This window comes from Emys orbicularis, chromosome 4, assembly GCF_028017835.1.
Source record: "Emys orbicularis isolate rEmyOrb1 chromosome 4, rEmyOrb1.hap1, whole genome shotgun sequence".
NCBI classification, from domain to species: Eukaryota; Metazoa; Chordata; order Testudines; family Emydidae; genus Emys; species Emys orbicularis.
The window spans coordinates 63,762,021-63,789,801 of NC_088686.1; the positions used below are offsets into that span (position 1 = coordinate 63,762,021).

The 27,781-nt window shown below is 45.5% G+C and overlaps 1 protein-coding gene across 1 annotated transcript in view; it reads right to left on the minus strand.

Annotated features, from left to right (window-relative positions):
* Positions 1 to 26,858, minus strand: part of RPAP1 (RNA polymerase II associated protein 1) — a 53,528-nt gene extending 26,670 nt beyond the window's left edge. Inside the window, exons 1-11 of the mRNA XM_065403187.1 lie at positions 26,798 to 26,858; positions 20,125 to 20,369; positions 18,843 to 18,991; positions 18,524 to 18,616; positions 16,927 to 17,113; positions 15,691 to 15,867; positions 11,818 to 12,015; positions 6,231 to 6,346; positions 5,654 to 5,752; positions 5,120 to 5,221; positions 1,572 to 1,739 (exon numbers count right to left, since the gene is read on the minus strand). Coding sequence (XP_065259259.1) covers positions 1,572 to 1,739; positions 5,120 to 5,221; positions 5,654 to 5,752; positions 6,231 to 6,346; positions 11,818 to 12,015; positions 15,691 to 15,867; positions 16,927 to 17,113; positions 18,524 to 18,616; positions 18,843 to 18,991; positions 20,125 to 20,314 — 1,479 coding nt within the window. The 5' untranslated portion in view covers positions 20,315 to 20,369; positions 26,798 to 26,858. The remainder of the gene's footprint in view (positions 1 to 1,571; positions 1,740 to 5,119; positions 5,222 to 5,653; positions 5,753 to 6,230; positions 6,347 to 11,817; positions 12,016 to 15,690; positions 15,868 to 16,926; positions 17,114 to 18,523; positions 18,617 to 18,842; positions 18,992 to 20,124; positions 20,370 to 26,797) is intronic.
* Positions 26,859 to 27,781: the final 923 nt, after the last annotated feature.

Here is a 27,781-nt window from a genome sequence, read left to right on the forward strand (position 1 = left end):
AGACTGAGGCTGTGAGACTTGTCAAAGATCACACCACAGGTCTGTGGCAGAGCCAAGGACACGATGGCAGATGCCCAGTCCAGAGCTCTACACACAAGACCATCCTTCCTTCGTACGTCTGGAGCCGCCCTCCGAAGCCTGATAACATGAGTGACACACTGAGGATGTTCAAAATGAGAAATCACAACACAGACAGATGCCTTTACAGTGCAATTGTTGGTAGAGTTTCTGGCCTTGCATATGCAAAGACATCATACCAAAAGTCAAGGCGGCAACATTCCTTCTTTTATGGCTCCAGCAGAGAGCACCTTGACTACTACATTTTGCTCTGGGCACCTAGTTACCAGAAACATGCAGACAATTCAAAAGGGAGTCAGAGAAAAAAAATCATTGAGAGGCTGGAAGGATTGGTTTATGGCACTGTTTCCAATGCCAGGGGCAGGGCCCACCCAGGAGAGCATAATCAGACCAAGGGATGAAGGAGCAGAGGAAAGAAACAGTAAGGGGGAGGGATAGCTCAGTGGTTTGAGCATTGGCCTGCTAAACCCAGGCTTGTGAGTTCAATCCTTGAGGGGGCCATTTAGGGATCTAGTGCAAAAATCTGTCTGGGGATTGTCCTGCTTTGAGCAGGGGGTTGGACTAGATGACCTCCTGAGGTCCCTTCCAACTCTCACATTTTATGATTCTATGACAGGGAAAGCTACATGACCCTCCATTCACCTCACCTTCCCCACTGGGACTATCCTCCTGTGATTGGAGGAAGTTGCAGGGGACTGCTTGAAAGCTACCTGCTTTCCTTGCCTACTTCAATGGCAGTCCTACTGCAGCCCCCTAGGGGAGCAGCTCCTGGTCAAAAGGCTGAAGATTCAGGCAGCAGGGCTCACCCATGCTCTTTCTGCAGGGTAAGCCCAGCCAGGAGGGCATGTGGGTCTTCGCCCCAGAAGGTTATCAATGATATCTACACCGCAAAAAAAAAAAAGACCTGCAGTCTTCTGGTGAAAAGGGGATGCAGGAAAGAATGAGAAACAAGACCAAAAAAACAGAGCAAAAGGGCCCAGGAGAAGGAACCAGAGAAAATGAACAGATGAATGGAGTGAGAGCAGCAACTGTGCTGGGATAAGGCATGAGAGGGAGAGCATCCAGCAGCCAGTCCACTGGCTGGAAAGGAGGCACCACAATAAAGGGCTGGAAACCACTGATGTAAGAGGTCAGATTAAAAGAACTAAATATATTTAACTTGAAAACGGGGCTGTGAAATAATACAGTGTACATGCACACCAAAAAAGGAGAGAAGTTCAGCAGCCCTGAGATGAATTTAGGGCAAGGCAGAGTTAGTCTGAACAGCAGGAACAAATTCTGAATAGTCAGATCTATTAGAGTAATTAGGCCAAGGAAAAGGAGTAGTGGAAGCCCCATTGCTTACAGTGAGACTGAACAAAGCATGAAAACAGTGTTCTGTGGAGAATAATGTGACATTGACCATCATACGGCTTGGTCCAAATGACTTAATAGGCCCCTTCCTTCTGATTCCCACACCCAAATCGGTATTACACCCAGCACCACTCTCTCACCTCATCTTCAGGGGACATCAGCAGTGCATGGAGAGCCCGGACAGATGCCGCAATGACATTATCCACCGTATCATCCAAGGAGAAGCGCAACAAGAAGAGGAATCCGGCATCGAGCAGCAAGCGCAGGACACTACCCTTCAGGGAGGAGGCAAACTCCCCAGCCTTGGCCTGAAAGAAATGCCATCCACAACCTCAGCATCAACAACAGGGTCACCCCATTAAAGCCAGGTGTGTATTAACATGCACCACACTTGCTGTTGCCTATGTTAAATGTAAAGCAGCGAAGAGAGCTGTGTTTGGTCAGTGACAACGATGGAGCACCATGTCCATTGGGAGCTGCACAGCAAGGCTGGAACATTACATACACCTCTACCCCGATATAACATGAATTCGGATATAACGCGGTAAAGCAGTGCTCCGGGTGGGGTGGGGCTGCGCACTCCGGCGGATCAAAGCAAGTTCGATATAACGCGGTTTCACCTATAACGCAGGAAGATTTTTTGGCTCCCAAGGACAGTGTTATATCGAGGTAGAGGTGTAGTGGCTACACATTTTTACACTATTTAATCCAAAGCTAATTAACTCCAGAATGACCCTCGCAGTTGCCCACAAGGAGACTTTAGAACCAATTCAAAAGGGAATCCAGCAGGCATCCTGGACTCCAATGGACATGCAAGATGCACAGAAATTCAGTAGGGTCATATTCAGTTCAGAGACCCACAATGCTGTGCAGTTTGGGAATGTTTCCAACTAACAACCTGACGTGGCTTCTTTTGAACCTTCCCCTCTCTACACAGGAGGGTCATCAAAATGCCCCGACTGGATAAATATACATGAGCAATTACACTGCAAACACACAGAGATCCATGAGGAAGGCCGTGCTGCCATGGCACATCATGAACACCAGACTGATTGCAGCTTCATGAGCCACAGTCCCCCCAAAATACTCCTTTTGTACCGCCACTAGAGGGGAGTGGTCCCACATTCCTCATGCCATTCCGCCATTTGCTGACATTTCACACTTAGTGTGAGGGATCACAACTCCTTTCCTATTTAAGCATGACAAACTATCCCTATGACTGAACTAATGCTCTCCCACTGTGGTCTAGTCCCTCTGCACTAACCCTATCAATGTGTGGGGCAGGGAGAGTGAAAAGCAAGTACAGCAGGAGTAGGAAGACTCTTAATCCTTTGGTTTCTATTCTTTTGTTTTCTGTATGTGAATGGTTCCCCTTCCCTCACCTCAGAGATCATACTTTTTAATTCTGGACCAAACTCCTGCTCCTCACCCCATCCCACAAAGTTCTTCACATTAAGTCCTCTCTGCATCATTCATTGCTGACATCCCCTGCAGTATGTTCCCTGTGAGCCAAGTAGGAAGTTGTGCTGCTTTCCACTGAGGCAGACAATTCATTCTGCCACCGGTGCTGGTGCATTGCTTTAGGAGTAGGATGGTTTATTCTCACCTGCTATAAGAACAAGCATGTCACAGGTCTAGCTCAGCCAATGGGAGAGAAAGTGCAATAAAATAGCTTATGTCAGATGTAAGGCTGTCGACTAATTGCAGTTAACTCACGCGATTAACTCAAAAAAATTAATCGTGATTAATCGCAGTTTTATTTGCACTGTTAAACAATAGAATACCAATTGAAATTTATTAAATATTTTAGATGTTTTTCTACATTTTCATATATGTTGTATTCTGTGTTGTAACTGAAATCAAAGTGTATATTATTTTTTATTACAAATATTTGAACTGTAAAAATGAAAAAGAAATAGTATTTTTCAATTCACCTCAAGTATTGTAGCGCAATCTTTGTCCTGAAAGAGACAAATGTAGATTTTTTTTGTTACGTAACTGCACTCAAAACCAAAACAATGTAAAACCTCAGAGCCTACAAGTCCACTCAGTCCTACTTCTTGTTCAGCAAATCACTAAGACAAACAAATTTGTTTGCATTTACCGGACATAATGCTGCCCTCTTCTTATTTACAATGTCACCAGAAAGTGAGAACAGGCATTTGCATAGCACTTTTGTAGCCAGCATTGCAAGATATTTACGTGCCAAATATGCTAAACATTCGTATGCCCCTTCATGCTTCAGCCACCATTCCAGAGGACATACTTCCATGCTGATGATGCTGGTTAAAAAATGTGTTAATTAAATTTGTGACTGAACTCGTTGGGGGAGAATTGTATGTCCCCTGCTCTGTTTTACCCACATTCTGCCATATATTTCATTTGATAGTCTCAGATGATGACCCAGCACATGTTGTCCATTTTAAGGACACTTTCACTGCAGATTTCACAAAACGCAAAGAAGGTACCAATGTGAGATTTCTAAAGATAGCTACAGCACTCGACCCAAGGTTTAAGAATCTGAAGTGCCTTCTAAAATCTGAGAGGGATGAGGGGTGGAGCATGCTTTCAGAAGTCTTAAAAGAGTAACACTCTGATGCGGAAACTACAGAACCCGAACCACCAAAAAAGAAAATCAACCTTGTGCTGGTGGCATCTGACTCAGATATTGAAAATGAACATGCGTTGGTCCGCACTACTTTGGATCGTTATCAAGCAGAACCCATCATCAGCATGGACGCATGTCCCCTGGAATGGTGGTTGAAGCATGAAGGGACATATGAATCTTTTAGTGCATCTGGCACATAAGTATCTTGCGATTCCGGCTACAACAGCACCATGAGAACGCCTGTTCTCACTGTCAGGTGACATTGTAAACAAGAACCGGGCAGTATTATTTCCTGCAAATGTAAACAAACTTGTCTGTCTGAGCGATTCGCTTAACAAGAAGTAGGACTGAGTGGACTTGCAGGCTCTAAAATTTTACATTGTTTTATTTATGAATGCAGGTTTTTTTGTACATAATTCTACATTTGTAAGTTCATCTTTCATGATAAAGTGATTGCGCTACAGTACTTGTATTAGGTGAACTGAAAAATACTATTTCTGTTTTTTTTACAGTGCAAATACTTGTAATCAAAAATAAATATAAAGTGAGCACTGTACACTTTGTATTCTGTGTTGGAATTGAAAGCAATATATTTGAAAATGTAGAAAACATCCAAAAATATTTAAATAAACGGTATTCTATTGTTTAATCACGTGATTAATCCCGATTAATTTTTTAATCACTTGACAGCCCTAGTCAGATGAAACCATGGACTGACCAAATATGCAATTTCTGTGACACTGCTGAACAGCACTTTTGAGATAGCTGGCGCTCAGTTTTCCCATAGCACAATTCCACTTGGATTCACATAGGCCTACACCTGACATGTGCATGCACACACCCTGCCCCTTTGCCAAGGCGGCAGGGACAGGAGATACAGGAGTTGGCTCTGCCAGCTTCACACCTGTGAGGGGTTCTCCTTCATAAGGGGAATTTTCTGCTGGTGACTTCTGGCTGGAATCCATCCACTTTGTGATGCCTGAGCAGTGCAAAGCGAACGCATCACATTAGAGAATATGGGCCCTGACATTGCCAGCAGTGTAAACTAGGAGGAAGAACTTCCATACAAAGGTCACTCACCTTCTGGACAACATGGCCTAGCACCTGTAGTGCCAATGTCCTCTGCTGAATGATCTGACTGCGGCACAAGTGGAAGAGCTCTTGGAGGGAGTAACCAGCCCTCTACACAGAGGGGGAGGGGAAAGAAAAAAAAAATAGATAGATAAAACAGGATCCTTAGAGTAGTTACAAAATACTACATAGCACAAGGGATAAACTGCATTGCAAAAGAGTTGTGGGTGCTGCTTTATTCTACTTCATTGAGAGACTGGCTAAAGGGAGGCTTCACCTTGATAGGTAAGCCAGTTGTGTGGGGGTATTCTTTTGCAAGTAGATATGTTTTAAAATGGGATTGGGGGGGGGGGGGGGGAGAAATAGCAGCTCGGTATGTTCTGATTTCTCTCCTGGGTCCTACTTCAACACAGAATTATCAACGCATTCCTAAGGTACACATCACTAGGATATCCAGACACGAAGAATCTGAGAATTAAACATGGAAATCAGAATAAGGTGTACTCTCTTTCCATTTCCACTTTATTCTGGTATCTCCCTTACTTCTGCTTCTTCTCCATGGTGGTGTAGACCCAGATGAGTAGGTAAATCTGCATCTGGAGGAATCAATTCTCCTTTCAAACTAAATCGTGCTTGCATTCCCTATTAAAAAAAAAAAAAAAAAGTTATTTTACTGCCTTCCACTCCACTCAGCTTTTATATCTTACTTCCTCAATACAGTTTCAAGCTCTTAGCTCACAAAGTCCCAAGTTCGCTAGAAGTTATCTCCATTGCCCTGGTTTCTTAAATTCCAGAGCTATTTCCCCACATATTCCAGTTTCCAAACTTCAAATTCCCAGATCTCTCAGCCACTAGACACTAAATTCCCATCTCAATCCCTGGTCCCCTCTAATTCCAGATCTACCCTGCATAGTATTATGGAAAAGGTAACTGGATTCTCATCACACTCTAAGAGAGGACAGGGACAGATCTGGAGAGATGCCATTGTTAGCATCATTTATAGTTTGAAGAAGAGAAGGCGCATTTTCCAGCAACATCAGTCTCTGAAGACTTCACCAGCATGAACCACACGTCCCACCAACAAACGAAAAGGGAGAAAATCAGTTTCTACTTTTCAAACCTTTTTGGTTCTCCTCTGCCGGGGGTGGGGCAGATCCTTTATCCACTCCAGCTTCTCAAACTCCACATTGTTCATGTGGATCCATTCCTTCTGGGGCTTGATGGGAAGGTCAACTTCTTTGAGGAGGGAGAGAAAGCATCAGAGGCATTATCTTTCCTGGGCATAGAGAAAGACAGCCAAATATTTGGCTTTGAGAGTATTTCATGTGCAGTTTTTATGTAAAGTAACAAAAAAAACATTTTCAAATTGACTCATAGCTGGTGCATAAACATCAAAGATTTACTGCTGTTTTAATCTTTCATAAGCTCTAGAAGAGGAAGTAAACAGCACTGTAATGAAATTCACAGACGATGCTAATTTGGGAGGAGTTGAACACCAGACAGGATACAAACAAAGATTAGAAACATGGACAGAAAAAAAATTAGATTCAAGTTTGAGAACTGCAAGCTAACATCTGGGGGAAAATAATCTGAAACAAAGAGGTAAAAAGCTAGGAAGCAGTAATGCTGAAAGAAACAGATGAGAATGGACAGTAAACTATTAGCCTGCAGTAAATTATGGTAACAAAAAGGTCAGTGCAATATTGAGCTGCCTAGCGACATCACGTCACAGGACAGAGAGGTAATAGTCCCTCACTACACAGATCTGATGCACCCACACCTGCAATGTTGTATTCAGTTCTGGCTACCTAGTCAGAAGCTGAAGTGATTGACTTCTGAGAAAAGATTAAAAACTTGTGATGGCGTGCAAATCCCACACAGGCCCTGAGTGGGTCAATATGAGCCTGAGAGGCCAGTTATGTTACCTGGCTGCTCCTGGAGGGAGAGCCAAACTTAACTGATCATGAAGCCCAGTTGGGCAAGAGCAGGCTGGTTAGTATAAAGAGCAGAAATCTGTAGCAGAAGGGGGCTGCAGCGAGAGAGTCAGGGTGGAGTGGGGATAAACCCTGGGATCCTAGCCTGACTAGAGAAGGCTGGTAAGCAGCTGGGGAGGCATCTCTTGTGTGTGGGAGTGCACAGACCTTGGTTGCTGGTTACAGGATCCCTGGGCTGGAGCCCGGTGTAGTGGGAGGGCCTAGTTTCCCCTCCCAACCTCTGGGAAAGTGGCAGGAGCCTAGAGTTGGGGCCAAAAGAACTTCTGGTGAAGGCACTGAACTATTCTAGATCAGACTGTGTTACCCCGGAAGGGGTGGATGAAATCATGACCTGGCCAGAGGACTGAGTTACAAGAAGAGAGGCCACTGGAACAGCCATCAACAGAGGGCACCATGTGGGGAAACCACTGGTATGCCACGCCTGGCCATGAAGAGGTGATCCTGAGGCAAGCAAACACCCTTCACAGAGCTAAATACATATATAGAGAGAGCTTGGCTGAGCCACGACTCAGTAGAGAAGCACGACAACAGCTGACAAGTATTTGAAAGATGTAACCACCACGGAGGAAGATCAATTATTTAGCATAATAAACAGAGCTTTAAACTAGAAGAAATTGAGAGAGGGGAAATTTAGGCTCAACATCATGGAAAACTTTTTGTCAGAGAGATGAATTAAGCTGCAAGTTGCTCTCCAAAGGGAAGGGGTGCTTGGGACATGTAACTGGAGCCAACTAAACACTAGCAAAGGTACAGTAGAAATCTGTCCCATACTGGCTTAAGGATGGATGAGCTACCAGTCTTTTCCATCTCCAGATTCCACCCAGGAAACCACACAAACATTAGCTCAAGGACCAGGACTGGTTGCTGTGACCAGAGGGCATTGCCTTGTTTCTGATTGAACAAAACAAGAGCAGGACATGGAGACATTTAAATTACTGCTGTAATCCTGTGCACTGAAGCACCCTTGCAAGAAACAACGGATACACATAAATCCTTTTTCCTGATCAGTCCTTTTCCCACAGATAATTGGCCCGGCCTGAAGCCTAACCTTTTCCTGACTCATGTCTCCAGTTAGCCCTTTAATCTTCATAAAGGGCCCCCATAATTTCTGAGACATAGCCATAGACTCATGATTAGTGTAGTATTGAATAAGGCAAGGAACCAAGCGCAGAGTTATATACCCCAGCCAGAAAACTGTTCCACAGAACTTCAGCCAAAGGCCCAGTGCACATTTTAATTAAAGAAAAAAAGTATATGAAATGAAAGAAGGTGGCATGTTTGTGGGTGGTGGGTGTGAAACAAGAGGAAGTAAAATCACCAGAAAACTGAAATCTATTGACATTTCTAATTCAACAAGTTGTTTTTCCCCTCTCCATTAATCACTAAATGGAAAGGGCTAATTTAATCATGCCATGAACAGGATTATTAATATTACTGCTGGCCCTTGCATTACAATCTTGTCAACAGGAAAAGACGGATACATATTCCAAGGCATCAGCAGATTGTTCAATTACTGAGAAATCCCTTTACAGAAACACAAGCTGGTAGCCTGAATGCAACATATGTACTGAATTTTGCAGGGCTTCCATTGCTTTAAGGGTTACAAACCCAACTCTCCCTCTCTCCTTCTCAGAGCCTGTAGGCACTTTTTTCCTCTGATGAGAGTACAGCCTCTGGGCAAAGGACTTGGAACCTTGTTTACCAGAAATCGAAGTCTTTTATTCTCATTAAGAAGAAAGTTTCCACTATTGAATGAATGCCTCCCCTAGTGCTGTTGAACCGGGCTGTTTTCTCTCCTGTGGAATTCAGCGTTGCCATTTCTGCGAGTTTACTCATGATGAATATACTCCTTGACATCAGCAGTGGCAGCTTCCCAACATTAAGTGCTAATGTAAAATTAATATTACATCTCCTGCCAGGCACCGTGCATTGCATGCATAACCTCATGCAGTTGGAAATGCCTCACTGATTTTTAGAATTGCTTCTTTCTGTAAATTGCTCTCCTGCTCCTCTCCTCCTCGAAATATGAAGTTTCCCATAGAAAATCCCCTTTTCCCATTCCAACACTGGCTTCTATGGGGAGCAAAGCACCCTCCCCAACCAACATACTCTTCCCAAGAGCTCCAGTACAACCTTGCCCACCCTTTAAAGACCACTTCTCCTGAGCAACTAATTTGTGCTGGTGCCTGGTGTGGAGTGGGGCAAGCGAGTGTCACTTACTAAGATGCAGCTTGTACACTCCATTGTTCTGGAACTGAAGAGCTAAAAATAACCTTTATATTAAGGCTGACGGAGATAAAGAATCAGAGAGGGAGAAAACTGTTGTGGAGAAACAGCAGAAGGATTGTTGAATGAGGCGTTTTCTTCAATAGATGCTAAAACAGCTTTCCTTCACCTCCACACACACAAGCTTCTCTCTCACCAAGGAAATGGTAAACACCGTCGTTATCTTCCCAAAACACACTGCTGAAATCCAAGAGCAATTCAAAGATCTCATTAGGCAGCCTGCACGCTGCACTGTGACCCAGAGAAAACATCAGAAGAGAGAATCAGGAGATGGAGACAGCAAAGGAACAATGTGAAATTGGGGAGAGGTACACTAGCGAGGGAGAGATGTAAACAACAAAGGCACAGTGTGGGGGAAGAAATGGGCAACAAGATGGAGAAAAGGAAAAGGCACAAACAAAACAACAGGGAGGAAAGCAGGACTGGGAACAGAAATTTAAGGCAGAAGTACTCCTGTTCTCGAAGAGAATTCAGTGCTGACGTAAGACTCCTGGAGACAGAGGTCTTCTTGTTGTCAAGAGGACAGGGACAGCAGCAGGTGCAGCAGCAGTGCTGGCTTCCCCACAGTGCCCTCCCATAGTGCCCCAACAAGGACCTACAGCAGGAGGGTGTTTCTGTCTCCATGTCCATTCTTCCTTGGCCTCTCTGCTGAGACGGGAAGTAAGGGGACAATTACCACCAGTTGCATTGGCACTTTGGTGAGGACCACTAGCAGCTCAGCTGAGACCCATCAATTCATTTAACTTTTTTTAAAAGGGAAATAGGACTAGGCATTAAAGTATGCAGAAGACACACAGATTGGTGATCTCAGCAAATTCAGTAGCCATGCATCTGATCTGCACTGTGGCTCTGCTGGGAATAGGACGCTGGCTAGACTGAGGCCAGATTCAGTGGGCACTTATTCTACACTGCCAGCACCATAGCTCCCAGTATCTCACCTTCCTCCCAGCCTGGAAGGCCACAGCCCCTTTTATGCACAGTGGATAGAAATTGGCCTCCTTTCGGGAGAGCAGAAAGGGTGGAGACTTACTCCTGCCCCCGGTTCCCCTGTTTCCCTTCTATGGGGTTTGGTGAGAAAAGGAGACACTCTCCCCCTCCCCCGCCCATTCTGAGAGAGGAAGAAAAACTGAGTCCTGACTGGTGCCTCTCATCTCCATGGACAGGAGAAAAAGTAGAAGACCTTGGGGACAGACTGAGGGGAAAGAGATGTTTGCTAGTAGGGGGTTGGGGAGAATAAGACCCAAGGAAACACTATAGGGTGCCCCTGAAGCACTGCTCAGAGGGGAACCAGAAACAATACTTGATTGCTTGACAGCAAAACATCTGCTGAGCCGGGGTAGGAGACACCTGAGTGGGAACTCAAGGGGCTGAGGGGATTGTTGCTGACCCGGGAACCAAGATATCCATTGACAAGAAACTGGCATTTCCACACCCTGTCCCATACACACTTTGAAGTTCAGACAGAAAGGAGGCAAAGACCAGCTCTGGCAAAGCAAAACACAGGAAACACCACAGAGAAGTTAGTAGGATTATTTTTGAAAGTTTCACTCTGTAAATGACAATTCTACAGCACGATTGCTCCCTTGCTGCTTTGTACTATTCTGTCACCCAAAGAATGGTGGAGCACCCCAACAACAACCACCCCTGTGTGAGCACCAGGCAGGCATCTGCTGGAAATCCACTCAGTTGGCTCTAAGCTCCAAGCCACACAGTAAGATCATGGGAAGTAAGGTAAGAAAAGACCAACTAGGTCACCCAACCTGACCAAGACTATTTACAGCAGAATTCCCACTAACATCTTGTCTTACAAGTAGGGCCTGCACCTTCCACGAGAGCTGAATTCTTGAAGGCAGAAGCCGAGCCCCAAAGGCTGTAAATACCCATCCTGTAGGTGTGCAGATTCATTGCGATTCAACAGTGGTTGCTGACATCCCTGGGCCATGCTACAAATGAATCAGCAGCAAAGGGCATCAGTCATTCCCAGAGAAAGCAGCTCTTCGCGAAGTAGCGGTGCCATTTAAAGAAAGCTATTCCAGCAGCAGCTGCCTCTCGGTTTCTTTTTGCCACACTCTGTCCTTTCCTTTCCCTGCTCAGAAGATCAATGAGGCTCACCCTATAAAATGCATTTCCTCCCAATGCATCTCTGAATAAGTTACAGAGATTAATGGATTCTCCGCAGTTACCGTCCGCATTGTATAAAAAAAAAAAAAAAAAAAAAAGCACCCTTACAATGCATGGAGCTCAAATTAAAATAAGTGGTGTTGTTCCACTTGGACCCAAAATTTGATTTCTTCAAAAACTTCTGACCAAAGGCTAATTTGGGTATTTAACGAATTGCTGCAGAATTCAGCACTGGAATGATTCAGAAAACAGACAATCTTGCCACAGAATTAGGTCTAGCATGCCACCAAGTACAAGTTTTGTTACCTGTGATTTCCATTCTTGTATCTTTTTTAGGCCACACAGATTCCTCCATGCCTGACCCCCCTACAGAGAAATCCTTCACAGTCTCCTCTGCGCCATGCTGGGATTCAGTCCCAGGCTCTGGATGTCCAGGCTTCTCTCGTCTCTCCTGGCCTTCGTCAACACCACGTCGTGACTTTAAGAAAGCAACTAAGCTGGGATCTGAAAGTAATCACAGACAAATAGAATAGCGAAATTGAGTCATCAAAATGCTTCTTGGTCCAACTCCTACTATTTAATGTTTTAGTCTTTTTTACTCCAGTCCCAAATGCTCTTGGTGATCCTCTCTAAGGCACTTACTGCTTCAGGATCTCTTGATCATGTAAGATGGGGACAACTGGTTGTTAAAATGACAGGAAGAACCGATCTGATAAATGTATTTCAAGGCAGGGAAGAGACCCAAAATTCTATTAATTCTCCCAGTTCGCAAATATAAACAAAGTAATTTGCCCCCTGTATTACAAAAAAGGCACATACAAGTCACACTGTTAATTACGGAGAAAACTCTGCTCTCAGATCCACCTGGTAATCTCATTTCTGACATTCTGCGCTCCCTATATATGGATTTCTCATTGACATCAACCTGAGTTCCACATGAATAGGAAGCACAGAACATAGTAAGAAGAATTATTCACATTTTATTGAACCACAACAAAGTTTCAGTTCAAGTTCTGGGTACAAGTTGAGAAGAGTTCTCTTTATCTGAACTGGATCACCATCCCTAATATCAGCCATGGACTTCACATCCAGGGAATCATAGGAACGAAAGGGACCGCGAGAGGTCATCTAGTCCAGTCCCCTATACTCATGGAAAGACTAAGGCCAGGTCTACACTACCGCGGTAGTTCGACGGCTGGCAATCGAAGTTCCGGGTTCGATTTATCGCGTCTGGTCTGGACGCGATAAATCGATCCCGGAAGCGCTCGCCGTCGACTGCAGTACTCCAGCTCGGCGAGAGGAGTACCGCGGAGTCGACGGGGAGCCTGCCTGCCGCGTGTGGACCGCGTCTGAACCGCGGTAAGTTCGAACTAAGGTATGTCGACTTCAGCTACGTTATTCACGTAGCTGAAGTTGCGTACCTTAGTTCGAATTTGGGGGTTAGTGTAGACCAGGCCTAAGTATTGTCTAGACCAGCCCTGACAGGCGTTTGTCTAACCTGCTCTTAAAAATCTCCAATGAATGGAGATTCCACAACCTCCCTAGGCAATTTATTCCAGTGCTTTATTCTCCAGTTGAGAATTTTTTCCTAATGTCCATCCTAAACTGCCCTACCGCAATTTAAGCCCATTGCTTCTTGTCCTACCCTCAAAGGTTAAGGAGAACAATTTTTCTCCCTCCTCCTTGTAACAACCTTTTATGTACTTGAAAATCGTTATGTCCCCTCTCAGTCTTCTCTTCTCCAGACTAAACAAACCCAATTTTTTCAATCTTCCCTAACAGGTCATGTTTTCTAGGCCTTTAATCGTTTTTGTTGCTCTTCTCTGGACTTTCGCCAATTTGTTCACATCCTTCCTGAAACGTGGTGCCCAGAACGGGACACAACACTCCAGTTGAGGCCTAATCGGTGCAGAGTAGAGCGGAATTACTTCTCGTGTCTTGCTTACAACACCCCTGCTAATACATCCCAGAATAATGTTTGCCCTTTTTATTTTATTTTTTGGCAAGTGTTACACTGTTGACACATATTTACCTTGTGATCCACTATGACCCCCAAATCCCTTTCTGCAGTACTCCTTCCTAGGCAGTCATTTTCCATTTTGTATGTGTGCAACTGATTACTCCACTTAGGAAGGAACACTTTCCATTTGTCCTTATTGCATTTCATCCTATTTACTTCAGACCATTTCTCCAGATCATTTTGAATCCAAAGCACTTGCAACCCCTCCCAGGTTGGTATCATCCTAGGGTGACCAGATGTCCCGATTTTATAGGGACAGTCCCGATTTTGGGGTCTTTTTCACATTTGCTGTCTGATCACCCTATATCATCCGCAAACTTTATAAGTGTACTCTCCAAGCCATTATCTAAATCATTGATGAAGACATTGAACAGAACCGGACCCAGGACTGATCCCTGTGGGACCCCTCTTGATATGCCCTTACAGCTTGATTGTGAACTATTGATAACTACTCTCTGGGAATGGGTTTCCAAACAGTTATTCAACCACCTTATAGTAACTCCATCTAGGTTGTATTTCCCTAGTTTGTTTATAAGAAGGTCATGCAAGACAGTATCAAAAACCTTACTAGTGTCAAGATATACCACGTATAAACACTGGCAGCTCTCTTCATGATTTGGGGGGAAAAGGGTGCTTGGAAGCGGAAGGTGTTTGGAGGGGAGAGAATATTCTTGAGACTAAAATACAGGTCAGAGTCAGGTGATCTGAGTTTTACCCCTAGCTGTGCCACGGACATCATATAATCTTGTGCCAGGCACATAACCTCTCTATGTGAGAGATTCCACATCTGTCAAGTGGGGACAGCAATAATTACATCCCTCGTGGGGGCATGGTGAGATTCAGTTCATTAAGTGTTTATCAAGTGCAGAGAGATCCTCCAATAGACGGTAACAGAAGTGAAATGTTATTAGAGAACAACAACAATCACACTGATTACTACTCAGGGAGAGGAGGCAAAAGGTATTAGGAAATTCTCTGTAACCCTGCAGGGAGTTATACTGTTAGATTAACATTGGCTTGTGGAAATTTCACTCTGGTAAATGTACTCCATGTTTTGAAATCAGTTTATAGCAAGGAACAGAAGAAATCGGGACACAACAAGCTACCCTTTGCCTGTCTGTGTGTGTGTCTCTCTCACTCACTCACTCTCACTCACACACACCCCACAATTCAATCTAAACCTCCCTCAGTGAGGGATCCCACTGGATCAAACACTGTGTGTCAGGTCCGACCATCTTAAAACACCCATTATTTCTATTAACGCAAGTAGAGTTGTGCTTTCCTGTACTTCACTGCACAGAAAGAGGAAAAAGAGGTTTTCTTAATCATTCTAGAGTTATATGTATAAATATTATTCCGAAGACACTAATTACGAAGACACAGTGGTCAAAATCATGCTCTGCCTCAGCATAGTCTCTCCGGTGATAGAATCAATGTAGTCCTGCTGCAAAGATCCCTACAATCTGAAGGGGCTATACAGGGTACAGTGCAGCTGGGCATGAAGCTTTATGATCTCCTCCACATCAAGGACATCTAACCTAGCTACTGGGCTGCAACAGCCCTCACAGTGTCCCTATGCAGCCTGAGACTGGAGGGGAGGATTCTTTTCCTCCACTCCTTTGTGTCTGACCAGCATCGGGCCACATACTGAGGCTGGAGCCTGGGCTTAGGATTTGCCTCCATGTGAGCCATTCTTCATGCACAATTCACTATTTTGGGGGCATAAAATTCAACCCACAGATCTGACCAGTTTCATTCCCTGAAGCCAGAGGACTGAAAGTCCTGGTAATTTTACCCTGCTTGGCGTAAACATAGATAATACAGGTATTTTTATTCCGGGGGGGAAAAAAAGTGAAATGCTTTTTGAAATGTATTAAATCTTCTGCCTCACTAATACTCTGTGGGGGCGAGTTCCACAGTGCAGAAAGCAAGGTTTCCTTTTATACAGTCTTGTTAAAAGCGATAGAAATAAAGACTAATTTCATCTCAGAGGTTTGAACAGTTCAGCTCTCTGAATTAAGGGTGCCCCCAAGATTCTGGCTGCAACTGCTTTACTCCATCCCTTTGTGGCCTATCCAGTACACTCTACATCTCCTTCACCCTCCTCCAGCCTGGAATAGGCAGCAAGGTGCTCATGTGCAGGATACTGGTGTTCATACCCAGCTGAACCAGCAGCCTCCTCTGTTCCTGTAGGATCTCCTCCTGGGTCATGGAGTGCAACTTCTGTAGGTTCTCCTCATGGATAGCCAGAGCTTCCCGCTCACTCTCCAAGCTTCCAAGACCCTCTCCAGTTATGATACGAGGTCGCTGAGTGCTCACATCATCATCAGGTTTGCCTAGAAAATCCAGCAACAGAAGTCATTAGTGAGTCAAATGTCTATAGCATTATTAATTCATCCAAATCTGAAAAGATCAAAAACATGTCACTGCACAGAAATCAACTACTTTCCATTGTTTCAGATAAAAGCAGTATTTAACAATGGATTACTATCCAAGGTAACAGTGAATATAACCTATTCCAGTTTTTCCAGCCACTGTTACCTGCCCTTTAGGTTCCTGCTCCAGGTTTAATGTTAGCTCTCTGCTAAGCCTGGTACACCACCACTGCCCCCAGCCTGTCCACGTTTGCAATCTCCAACACTCACACTGCTCTCATGATTGTAAAAGATGGAGCACTACCCAAACCACACTGCAGGTTAGAGCGCACATAAACAGGTGAAAGTCTGCTAAACAGACACATTTGCCTTGAAAGGTTGGGGACTGCTAATCTACTGATTTTCTTCTCCTTGACTGTCAGAGCTCTAAGTATGCAGAAGGATCATGCCCTGAGCAAACCCCAGCTCTCGCTTTATCTGCCAATCTAACTCCCTTCTTAAAGAAAGGGTTAAATGAAATGAGCCTAACAGTGGTATAAAATTCTCATTTTATCAGATAGAGACTTAGATCCTTCAACTGGTCCATGGTCCACCCCACAAGGACATGGTCTCCAGGATTCAATTCTTTTTGTCTGGAAGGACAGCACGTTCCATCTGCTCCATACAATACCAGAGCATCCCAAATACTGTAAACTGGAAATCCTGCAGGCATTGGACTGCTCTTCAAACAGTTCTAAGTAACATCTCTGTAACAGTACCAATCATGTTTTGTACTGTCTCCACAGCAGCTGAAAGCCTTGTGTATTGAGCATTGGGGGGGGGGGGGGCAGGCAGCTGGAGAGGAGCCAAGTATGGGGAGAATGGCCTATCAGAAGAAACCCTAGGCTTCCCATCAATACAGCTGACCATCTGAGAGTCACCAGCCATTTAACATTAGACACACAGAAGAACAACCCAATCTACATTAGTGGCGGCCATTTCAGTATGACAGTTGAGACAGACAGAGGCTTCATGACTCACCATCCTTAGTGCTGTGGAGTGGCTCCTCCTCTGCTGATCCAGGGGAACAGATGGCACCTGGAACTGCTAATATTCTGTGTGTATGCCTAGTCTCAACAGCAGGTGGAGCTGTCACAGCCTCTTCAGCTGCTCTCTTAGCAGCTATCTTCTGTGCAAAGATACTTTTTCTTCCAGATTCCACCTTCACCTGTAGGAAGATAAATTCCCAGATCAACACTACCTCGTCTCCAGATGCCCCCACCCTCATATCACAGACAACCGTGTATACACTCTACAAAAGCGTTTCCAAAACAGGGGGTTTAGAACAGGACATTTATGAGGGAAATAAATACCAGTGTCTGCCCTCTCTCCTGCACATGCATGACGGTTTTCTACTGTATTGTTTGAAGGTAGAACAGAAGGAGAAAAATAATTGCCCTCACTGTTTGCTGATTAGAGGCAACTGGGTTTAATTATAGGTGAACTCTGGCAAATCAGAAAGCAGATACACCTCAATATCAATGAGCACAACAGCTCACGATGTCCAGTTAATCTGAAACCCTGCTTATCTGAATGCTTTGCATTTCTGAGGATAAGTGGGGGTTGTACTGTACTCACCACATGCTTGGAACAGGCTTCTTACAAGATTATTGGACTGCAGTGGGGTGAGAAGATTTACACAGTAATAAGTGGGCGAGTGATGCTAAAATAATCCTGGCTAAATTAATGCACTGCTTGTGCTAAGGAAGGTAATCCATGCACTCTAAGGAAACAGGACTCCTGCACTTTTCTTGCCCAGTGACAGGAGAAGAGTGCCTAAAAAATGAGAGCCTATTAAAATAAAACTCTGAAGTTGCTTCCATATGCTTACATATTTATAGTAACAAACTTGGTGGTTTAATAGAAGCTACTCCTTTTTAATAGTCTTCCCTCTAAAAAGCCATCTCTTCAGATGCAACAGCACATCCATCATGTGTCATCGCCCCAGAAACTGGATCCCGCTCTCGCTCAGTTTTGTTTTCTTAGCCTGCACCTCCTGTTACTGCAAAACTAGGTTGACAGAAGCTGCTGCTTCTGATTCTAGCTTCACTAGCAGATTTCAGGCCAAACTAAATCAAAACCCAGAAAGCTGCAACAGATACGAATGCAAATCAACTCACAAGAGGGTTTGTGAAGAAGTACTACCCCCTGGGAAATTGGCACAAATCCAATCATTAAAGTCTTTTATTCTTTATTAATAGAATATGGTGTTTTCGCTGGTTAAAAACAAAAACAAAAAAACAGGCCATGTACATGGTGAGACCTGGATTCTCCCATGCTTCCTCAGCAAATAGCTCTGAAGGGACCTCTCTCTTTCTAGATTAGGGGAATTCAATCTCATGTAGTTGTAGGATACAAGGCAACCCCTGACTCTGATTTGGCAGGACAGCTCTTTCTTGTGATGAGGAGCAACTTCAGTAGATATGGGAGTTAGCTCCTGATCTCCAGCATGCTGAGCTGCCTGCTTATAGCACAGAGAAGCACCAATACAGTTGGCAGGCATTCTGCTCTACAGTGGGAAATTCTGGTAGTTAAAGAAGAAAGTGAGGGAAGACTCGGGTGAAGCTGCATTTCTGACCTCATTTTTTATTTCAGACCGGTGAAACGCTCTGGGAAATGGGTCTCCAGTGGGCACTGGCATGGTCACAGCTGCCATGCTTGTGTCTCGTTCCTGCAGACAAGAAAAACAGAAGGAACTAAACAAACTACTTCTTGCATGTGCACACACAAACTGTTCGCTCTTCTCAAGGTGCTCCAGGATACTGCAGTGCCACAGCTACTGGATTCACCACACTCTAGGACAGCAAGGGCTTCCTCCCATCTGATAACACTCCCTCCCTAGTGCTCTATTCACAGCAACCTGACACACTATTACAACACACAAGCACATAACGCACAATGATTTTGCTGAAGACTGCTGTGATGTGTTGATCATGACACTCCAATCTCTCCTCTGGATCCTCATCATCAAAGCGGACACAGGCATTTTTGAACTTGGACTTCTTTGGAGGTGCTGGAGTTAGGGCCGGGAGCACATCAGGAAAGTCTGAAGAGGCAAAAACAACAACAAAAGAACCCCAATGCACATTCCATGAGGCTATTTACGATGCACAGGAGTTACTCACATCTTCTAGGGACTAGATATGTACTAGGAAATCTTGCTCTGGTATTTTAAGGTGCCTATTACCTTGGCAAGAATTGAACATGATGAAGCAGCAAGTTGAGAATTCTCAACTTCTCTGGGAAGCAGAGGGTTTGAACTTATGTATTCACAGATTTTATTGCTGATTTATTTACAGGCATCACTCCTGGGGAAAGGCTTTAAAGAGTTGTGTGCACAGGGAAGAGCACTGAGTTCAAAATTGCAGGTCACAAGGGAAAGCTATAGGTACAAGGGCAATACACAGAAATGCTAAGACAACATACAGAAACAGAGAGGAAGCACTGTTCTGCAGTTAGAGCACAGGCTGAGGATTCCAGAGACCAAGCTTCTAGTCCCAACTCTGCCAGTGACTCTGTGGGACCTTGAACAAGTCAATGCCTCAGTCTCTCCATCTGTAAAAGTGGGAACAATATTTCCCTACTTCACCAATGGCTGAGAGGTTTAAATCATTGATGTTATAAAAGCACCTGGAACTTCGATGATCAAAGGTACTATAGAACTGGTTATAGTTATCAGTGCAGTGGCAGGCTGATGGATGTTAGAGGAAGGAATATATAGCACACTAAAACAGCTGGATGCCGGCAGGACTGTGTGGAGAATTTAACAGAGGCGCTCAGGAGAGAGTCTAAATGCAGGGTAAAACAGCTGGTGCTATGCACATGAGACAGCTGAGGTAGCTACTACAAATATAAGTCCAAGCAAATGGAATATTGCAGGGAGAATGGATGTATGATGCCAGGATTGCACTTGAGGCAGACGTGTATTGCAGGGATAACTCTGATGGACGCTGTTGGAGGACACGCAGAAGCAAAGCACAGATCATCAGAGGTGCACTTTACCCTAGATATAGGAGTAAGGATGAAGAATACCACAAGCAGGATACAAATGCAGGGGAAAAGCAGATGGATGTTGAAGGCAAGGAGGTAGAAGGCATAAAGCATATAAGTGATTACCCAAAGATAAAGGGGGAAGATGTCCGTATTAACATAAAGTAAAGACACCCCAAAGAAAGTTACCGTCTAGTATCACCACATCCCTGCTGTCCTGCAGTGGGGGTCTCTCCTCATCTCCACTGCCAGCAGCTCCTCGCCTCTTGTCTGCTTTCTTCACGACTTTCACTGCCGGGGAAGCCCTTGCTGCCAGGAACTGATTCTGAAATCGCAGCAGATCTGCCTCAGACTCTCCAGGCTTTGGCCTTGACAACATCCTGCTTCCTCACTCTTGCTGCCTGCCCTAGAGCTGTGTGTCACTCCTAGGGTACCTGGTGCACACAAAGGAAACAAATTAGAGACTTGGATTCTGAGGAGAAACCCCCCACACGTTTCCTTCTGACACACACAGCTCTCCCACACTCTGACTGCAGTACCCCACCCTCTTGAATCACCCCGACCACCATTCTTCCCATTAATGGCGCAAATGAACTGTGACCTTGTCTTCACTACCAGTCAATGCGCTACCAGACAAGCAGACACCTGCTCTGCCAGACATTTGGGAGCAAAACACCATCAGTCCAACAAACACAGCCAGCCAACAGGCATTGCTCTTTTCCAAGATATTTAAAAACAAACGTTGCATGCAGCCTTTAATTGTGTGAGGCTGTTAGTGTTTAACCCCAGGTGGTGTAGTTGGATTTATCCTACTTTCAGCATCAAAATTAGTGCAAGGTCACTCAGAAGGTGCAAACATAAAATTCCCTCTTTGGAATCAATCACCTCTCTCCACCCATCTAGCATTGGCCTCCTCTCAGAATTTTACCATTCTCTGTCCACCTTTTGTGCAAGAGCCATCTCCTCTGCAGCTCCTGCAAACTGGAACAACTTTCCTATATCTTCCTGCCTCTTTCACTCTCCATCTCACTCAAATCTTACCTGAAAAGTGATTTCTCCCTTGATTATCCCTCTTAATTTTGCCCTCCCTCTGTCACTGGCCTTCTGCCTGGGATTTAATGTTTGGGGAGAAGGATGCTATAGGAAATAACAACTCTATATTTACAATCTAAATAATCTATATTTGGAATATGTGGATCACCTGTATTGAATCTATTAGAAGGAAATAGCTGGAATAGGGGACATAGTGCACCCCGGTATAACACCACTGACTTCAATGGCATTAGACTAGGGATGGATCCATCCCATTCTTTCACTGTTCTTTATCCAAAGACCCATATAAATGCAGCCATTATGGGGGGGGGGGGGGCAAAAACTCTCTATTTTGAAAAAAAGACAAGAAGTTAGGCAAAAATGTTTAGATTCAAGTGGCTATCTTTAGGCACCTAATAAAGTAGATTTTCTGAGGTGCTGAGGACCCTCAGATCCCATTAGCTTCAATGGTACTTGTGAGTGCTCAGCACCTCTGTCAGACCCCTTTGATGCCTAAAGGAGGATTTTGGTGCCAAATTTTAGACACCCAAGTTTGAACACAATGGCCTAATGCAGGGGTTCTCAAACTGGGGGTTGGGATCCCTCAAGGGGTCGTGAGGTTATTACATGGGGGGTCGTGAGCTGTCCGCTTCCACCCTAAACCCCGCTTTGCCTCCAGCATTTATAATGGTGTTAAATATATTAAAAAGTGTTTTTAATGTATAAGGGGGGTTGCACTCAGAGGCTTGCTGTGTGAAAGGGGTCACCAGTACAAAAGTCTGAGAACCCCTGGCCTAATGCTTGTGACAGTTGCCAACTCAACAATCATAGAGGGTGTCCTTTATTTTTGCCAAGACCAGGTACAACATAGGCAACAGCAGGGTGAACTTCCCTACGCTACCCTGCCAACAGAACCATCTCTAGGAGCAAGAGGGAAATTCCTTGGCTTCTCCTCTGAGACTGCCAACAAAGGTCCCTCGAGTGGCTGCTGGCAGGTTTTTGGGGGCCCTGGAATGAGGCTGCCCTATATTAGGTAATAGGGAGGTAACATTGTGCTATGTTCTTTGTAAACACAAGACAGCATGATTTTATATCACAAATCAGCATGTATTGGTGCTGGATTGCCTTTAAAGGGAGAAGGCAGAATGCTGCCTTACAATCTGGCTTCCTTCCAACGGCACTGCAACACCTGTGACTTATTTAGACACTTCTTCCTTCTTCACTTCACGACACAAGCACACATGCTTGTAGTTTATTTATGGAGCTCTCTGCCGCAGAAAGGGCAGCAATAATCTCATTTTGATTGATTGGTTCTCCCTATGATATGCATAAGCAGCACCACATGACATCAGAAACCCAGGACTTCAAAGACCATCAGAGCCCAAATTATGATGGTGCTGGAGTATCAGAAACAAATTGGCTAGAATCAAAATGTGTTGCAGATGCCCCTCAAATAAATCCCTCACCAATTCTTCCATCCTTGCCCTGCCTTCAACACTCAGATTTACACATGCCTACCTGGCTATTCTGTGCTTTACTCTCACCATCTGAAAATAATGGGGTCACAGTCACTTTAGAACAGTCCAGAGAAAAACATCAGACACTGTGGGGTGAAAGCCAGCCACAGAAGACACTGAGAAAGAGAGAGGGGTTTCTGGAACAAGTCAAAGCCACTCCCCTCAGCATGGGTGTAACTACCGCTCCTTGGAGTGCTGAGTAACAATAGAACATCAGAGTTATAGTGTGGATGAGAATTTAACCTTGTTCTGGAATCAGGCTTAAGCCTTGAACACCCACATTCCCGATTCCATCCATGTTGTAACTGGGTCAAGAGGCAGACATGTTGTAACCAGCTTCCCCAGTTTGGTGTATTTGTAAGTGTGGATGAGCCCGAAATGGTTTAAATACATTTGATGCTAGCAGGTGGGCAGGAATAGCGTGCACGGGATCATTTTTCCCCAATACTTTTATTCTATCTAGACCATTCACCAGACTACCTACGGGATGACTGCAGTACAGTTTGGTTTGCACAGCTGTCAGAAAGCCCTTCTCACAGCTGGCAGAAAAAGTATGCTAGAACATTGCCAGCAATAACCATATTGCTACTAGTGGAGCTCTGAACCCAGTGCAGCAGGGACTTAAAGACTGGTCCCAATTGCCTTGCAACTCAGGCCTCCATCTGCACTACAAGAAGAACCTTAATACATAGCAACAGAGAGTCCTGTGGCACCTTTAAGACTAACAGATGTATTGGAGCATAAGCTTTCATCCAATATATCTGTTAGTCTTAAAGGTGCCACAGGACTCTCTGTTGCTTTTTACAGATCCAGACTAACACGGCTACCCCTCTGATACTTAATACATAGTTATCTGCCACACTTAAGAGTGTCCATATATACATTTTTTATTACAATTATTTTTGGTAAAACACCTACCAGCACTGTTGATAGAAAGTAATGGTCTATAAACATCCTGGAGACCAGTGTTTTAGACTAGATATGGAGAGAGGGGGATGGGAACAGGTGTAGGAGATTCATAGAATCATAGAACTAGAAGGGACCTCGGGAGGTCATGTAGTCCAGTCCCCTGCACTCAAGGCAGGACTATTATCTAGACCAGTGGTCCCCAACCTTTTTGTGGCCAGTAGCACATTCATGTTTTCAGAAAAGTGTGGCGGGCGCCAACAATTTTTCAAGGCTTATTTTGTATTTGTACATTAAATAATACGAAAAACATCATATTTAATATTACATAATATATGAATCCAGAGAGAAGCCGGAGAGAAGCCGCGAGGACAGAGAATGATGAGGCAATATTTACCATTATAATGGTAAATGAGTATGTTTCTAAGAGTTGCAAAGCTTCCCAGAATCAGCATTAAAGTCTGTTAAGTGAGCGGGTCCATCTGTCCCTCCTCTCACTGGATACAAAACAATTGAAAGTTGTTGATTTGGGAGGTTTTTGTGTAGCATACAACTTCATTATGGAGCATCCCATACTTAGAAAATTTCTTCCAGCACCTCCTAAATTCACCTCCCACTTATGGTAATGGGTACTGACTCAGTTTAAGACATCTGCCTGAAAATATTTGCTGATTTGATGTGAGCCACTACCATAGTGATTTCTGATTAGGTGCCAGATGAACTGTGCTTATACTGGGGGAGCGTGAACAGAAGGAAAGCTATAAGCAGCCTGTAAGTGGTAAGACAGCAGCTCTGGCTTAGATGTGGCTAATAAATGAGAAAGGGCACCCCATTCCGGAGTGTAGGAAAATTCCTCTCTGATTGTGAGGAGTCTCTGAACCCCAAGGTCTCTTATTTTCCCCATCCCCAATATGACATTGTTAACTCCTTTCAATGGAGATTACCATCTTAGTCACCAAAATGGACCAGAAGGGACCTGCCCCTCAATCACAGCTCCTAAATCAGACAAAGGGATCACTATAGGGCAACATAAGATGCTTCCTCCAGCCAGAGGCTGAGCACACTCTCTCCACAACATCTCCAGCCCTTTCCTGCTGGCCTTGAAGTGGGGTAGTGAAGGGAGAGAGGCAGAGAACTGCACTCAGGCAGGCCTCCCTCATGGCAGTGCAGAGATCAAGGAAGGTCACAGCCGTAGTGCTCTAAATCAATGTCAATGAAAGACTAACTGAGCTATTTATCTGTCTACTAAACCAATGTGTGCTATGTCGTATTGCCCCTCATGAAAGGCTTTTCATATCCTACAGACTGTGGCAACTGACACCAAAAAAAAACAACAACCCATAACAGATATGGGGATGGGGGTGGTAACTGTAGCCTGTAATCAACAGTATAGGTAGCCAAATATCCTGGGCTATAATCAGTCTAACCCTGGAAGAGGGCCTGCTGAATGGGCTACCTGCAAGAGAAAAAACGAGGTTTATATTGGTCACAGAATATTTAATACCTGCATTTGGATCAGGTAACAGTGAATGCCTTAGGAAAAATTAGGGCCCCTACACTATCCATTGGGTCTTTGGGGTAACGGAAGCCTCAAGAGTTACTGCAGAGAGCCAAATGTTAAAATAAAGGAAGATATCTGCTGTTAATAGATCATTACAGTAGAATAAACGAAAGTACTCAGCAGTTTTTTCAGAGTACGCAACATTGATGGGGTTTTGGTATACAGTACAAGTCATTCTATGTGAGGATTTTGAGACAGATTATAAAAATAGGCTTAGGTTAGAACCTGTAGAAGTAAATGGCTCTTGGTCTGAAAAATAATTTGTCAAAATAACTCACACACAGGTTAGTTACGATTATATAGTGATATTCACCATATGGTGAAATTTATTGCTACTGTATGTGCTGGAGGTTGCTGCTGGTTGGAGGAAGAGGGTGGTTAATGTTTTGTTGTGCTTTCAAAACAATGTCCGTGGCACCAAAAATTTAGGGTAAGTGCCCATTTTTCAACTATTTGTTGTAAATCTAAACATACATAACATTCCAACATACATTCATAAGCCAGGGCAAAACTGATATGTCCTAGTAAGCTTTATTTCTCACATCTGTGACTACATGTCCCTTTTAGGTCAACATGTGTCCAAGACAGTAGCTGAGGGTATGTCTACACTGTAATTAGACACCCACTGCTGGCCCATGCCAGTTGACTCAGGCCTGGTCTACACTACCCGCCTGAATCGGCGGGTAGAAATCGACCTCTCGGGGATCGATTTATCGCGTCCCGTCAGGACGCGACAATCGATCCCCGAATCGACGCTCTTACTCCACCAGCGAAGGTGGGAGTAAGAGCCGTCGACGGGAAGCCGCGGAGGTCGATTTTGCCGCCGTCCTCACAGCGGGGTAAGTCGGCTGCGATACGTCGAATTCAGCTACGCTATTCGCGTAGCTGAATTTGCGTATCTTAAATCGACCCCCCCCTGTAGTGTAGATGTAGCCTTAGGCTCAGCCTAAGGAGCTGTTCAACTGTGGTTTGGGCTCAAGCCCAAACTCTGGGACCCTCAGCCCTGGCAGGGTCCTACAGGTTGGGCTCCAGCCTGAGCCCAAACTTCTACACCACAATTAAACAGCTCCTTAGCCAGAACCCCCTGGACACAGCCTGAATCAGCTGGCAGGGGACCAGCTGTGGGTTTTTAATTGCAGTGTGAACATACCCTAAGCGTCTCCAATGCCTCAATAATAGCAGAGAGTGCCTATATAATCTCCAATAGCACTTTTATATCCCTTAAAGGGTCCCCCGGTGGTGGTGGGAGGCGGGTTAGAATTTTTCCTTCCCTTTGCGGGTCACCTCCAATTTACCTCTGAATGGATAACCCTAAATCTCAAAATTTTGCCGGCTTTCACCCAGCACCCTCCTACCACACCATTACTGCGACCCACTGTGTTTCTGGGTGGTTGCTAGGCACGTGTGTGTGTGTGTGTGTCTCCGGGTGGTGGGGGGCGGCGGGGAGGACTGTCCCCTGGCTGCGATCTGCTGGCGGGGAGGGGGGGCGGCAGGGAAGTAAGGAAATGGGCAGCATTGGGGCACTCCGCTCCGGAATGAGACAGGGGGATTTTCTGGCAAGGAACGAAGCGAAACTTTCTGTCTCGGTCTGACACACGCTTCCCGGGCGCAGGAAGGACGGACAGACACACATACACCCCCGAGGGGGTTTTACTGCTGCCCACGCACCAGTGACCCAGGCCCAGGGCGGGAGCGGATCCGTGCCGCATGAGGAGCGGGAGATCTGCTCCTGCTGCCTGTCCCCACTCAGCCCCGTCCTTCGCCCCCTGGGCAAACGCGGCTCCCCGCCGCCCCGAGGGGAACAGCCCTGGACAAGCCTCTGCCCCAGTCACCGGCTGACACTAACCTGCGCATGTGGGCCGCCCCTGCCATCCCGCCAGCCGCGGCACTTCCGCCCCGCAGATATCGCCACTTCCGCCCGTCGGCCGCGCCCTTTCACCCCGGGCTAGAGAGGTTTCCAAAGCTCTTGTCTCCGCCCACCGCCGCCATATTGGAGCCGTGGCAGAAGAATAGCCCAAGGCAGGGTGGCGGCTCACGTGGGTTGATGGGGCTGTGCGGTCCGAATGTGTGACGCAAGCATCTTATGTCTCCGGGAGTCCGCCTCCCTGACGTACGGCTGTCAGTCAACGCCCGCTGGGGAGCTGCAGCCTGGGCCCGCGAGTGAGACTTGCACGTGGCTAGGCCCCTCCTGCCCCCGCCCCGACAGCGTATCCCAGTGCCAACTGGGCCCTGCCTCGCGCCTCTACCCCGCAGCGCGTGCCTGGCTCCTTCCCCTGCCCCACGCGAGCCCAACACGGCCATTCCCCGCCACTGCCCAGAGCCCGCTTGGCTGGCAGAACGCCCTGTGCGGAGAGGACCTCGCGCTCCCAGGGAGCCAGAGCCCCGCTCACAGAGGAAGGAAGGAGATACCAACTGTGGCCGTAGCCAGCCTGCAAATCCCTGGGGAGGTGCTTAACTTCCTGCGCGTGGGAGTTAAGCCGGGCTGCTCCCCTGCCTAAAATTAAGCCTGTGCATGAATCTGTGAACATTTGGAGCGAGGCAGGAGCAGTAAAGGGGACTGAATTCCCCATTGCAATGTGTCGGATTTGCAGCAGGTAAAAAGAATATTAATTAAAGCTGATCTCCTGGGTATGCCCCTGGAGAGCTGCCAAGTCTCTTGCTTCTCCCAGTAGACAGTTGCTTTTTGGCCTGGCACACTAGCCTACTGGCAAAAACCTAATCTGCTAGTGCTGGCCTGCAGGGTCAGTGAGAAACAGTGGCATTAAAATGCTGGCACTAAAAATCAATGCCACGAAAATATTTCCCTGAATCCTCTTATGATGTAGATTGT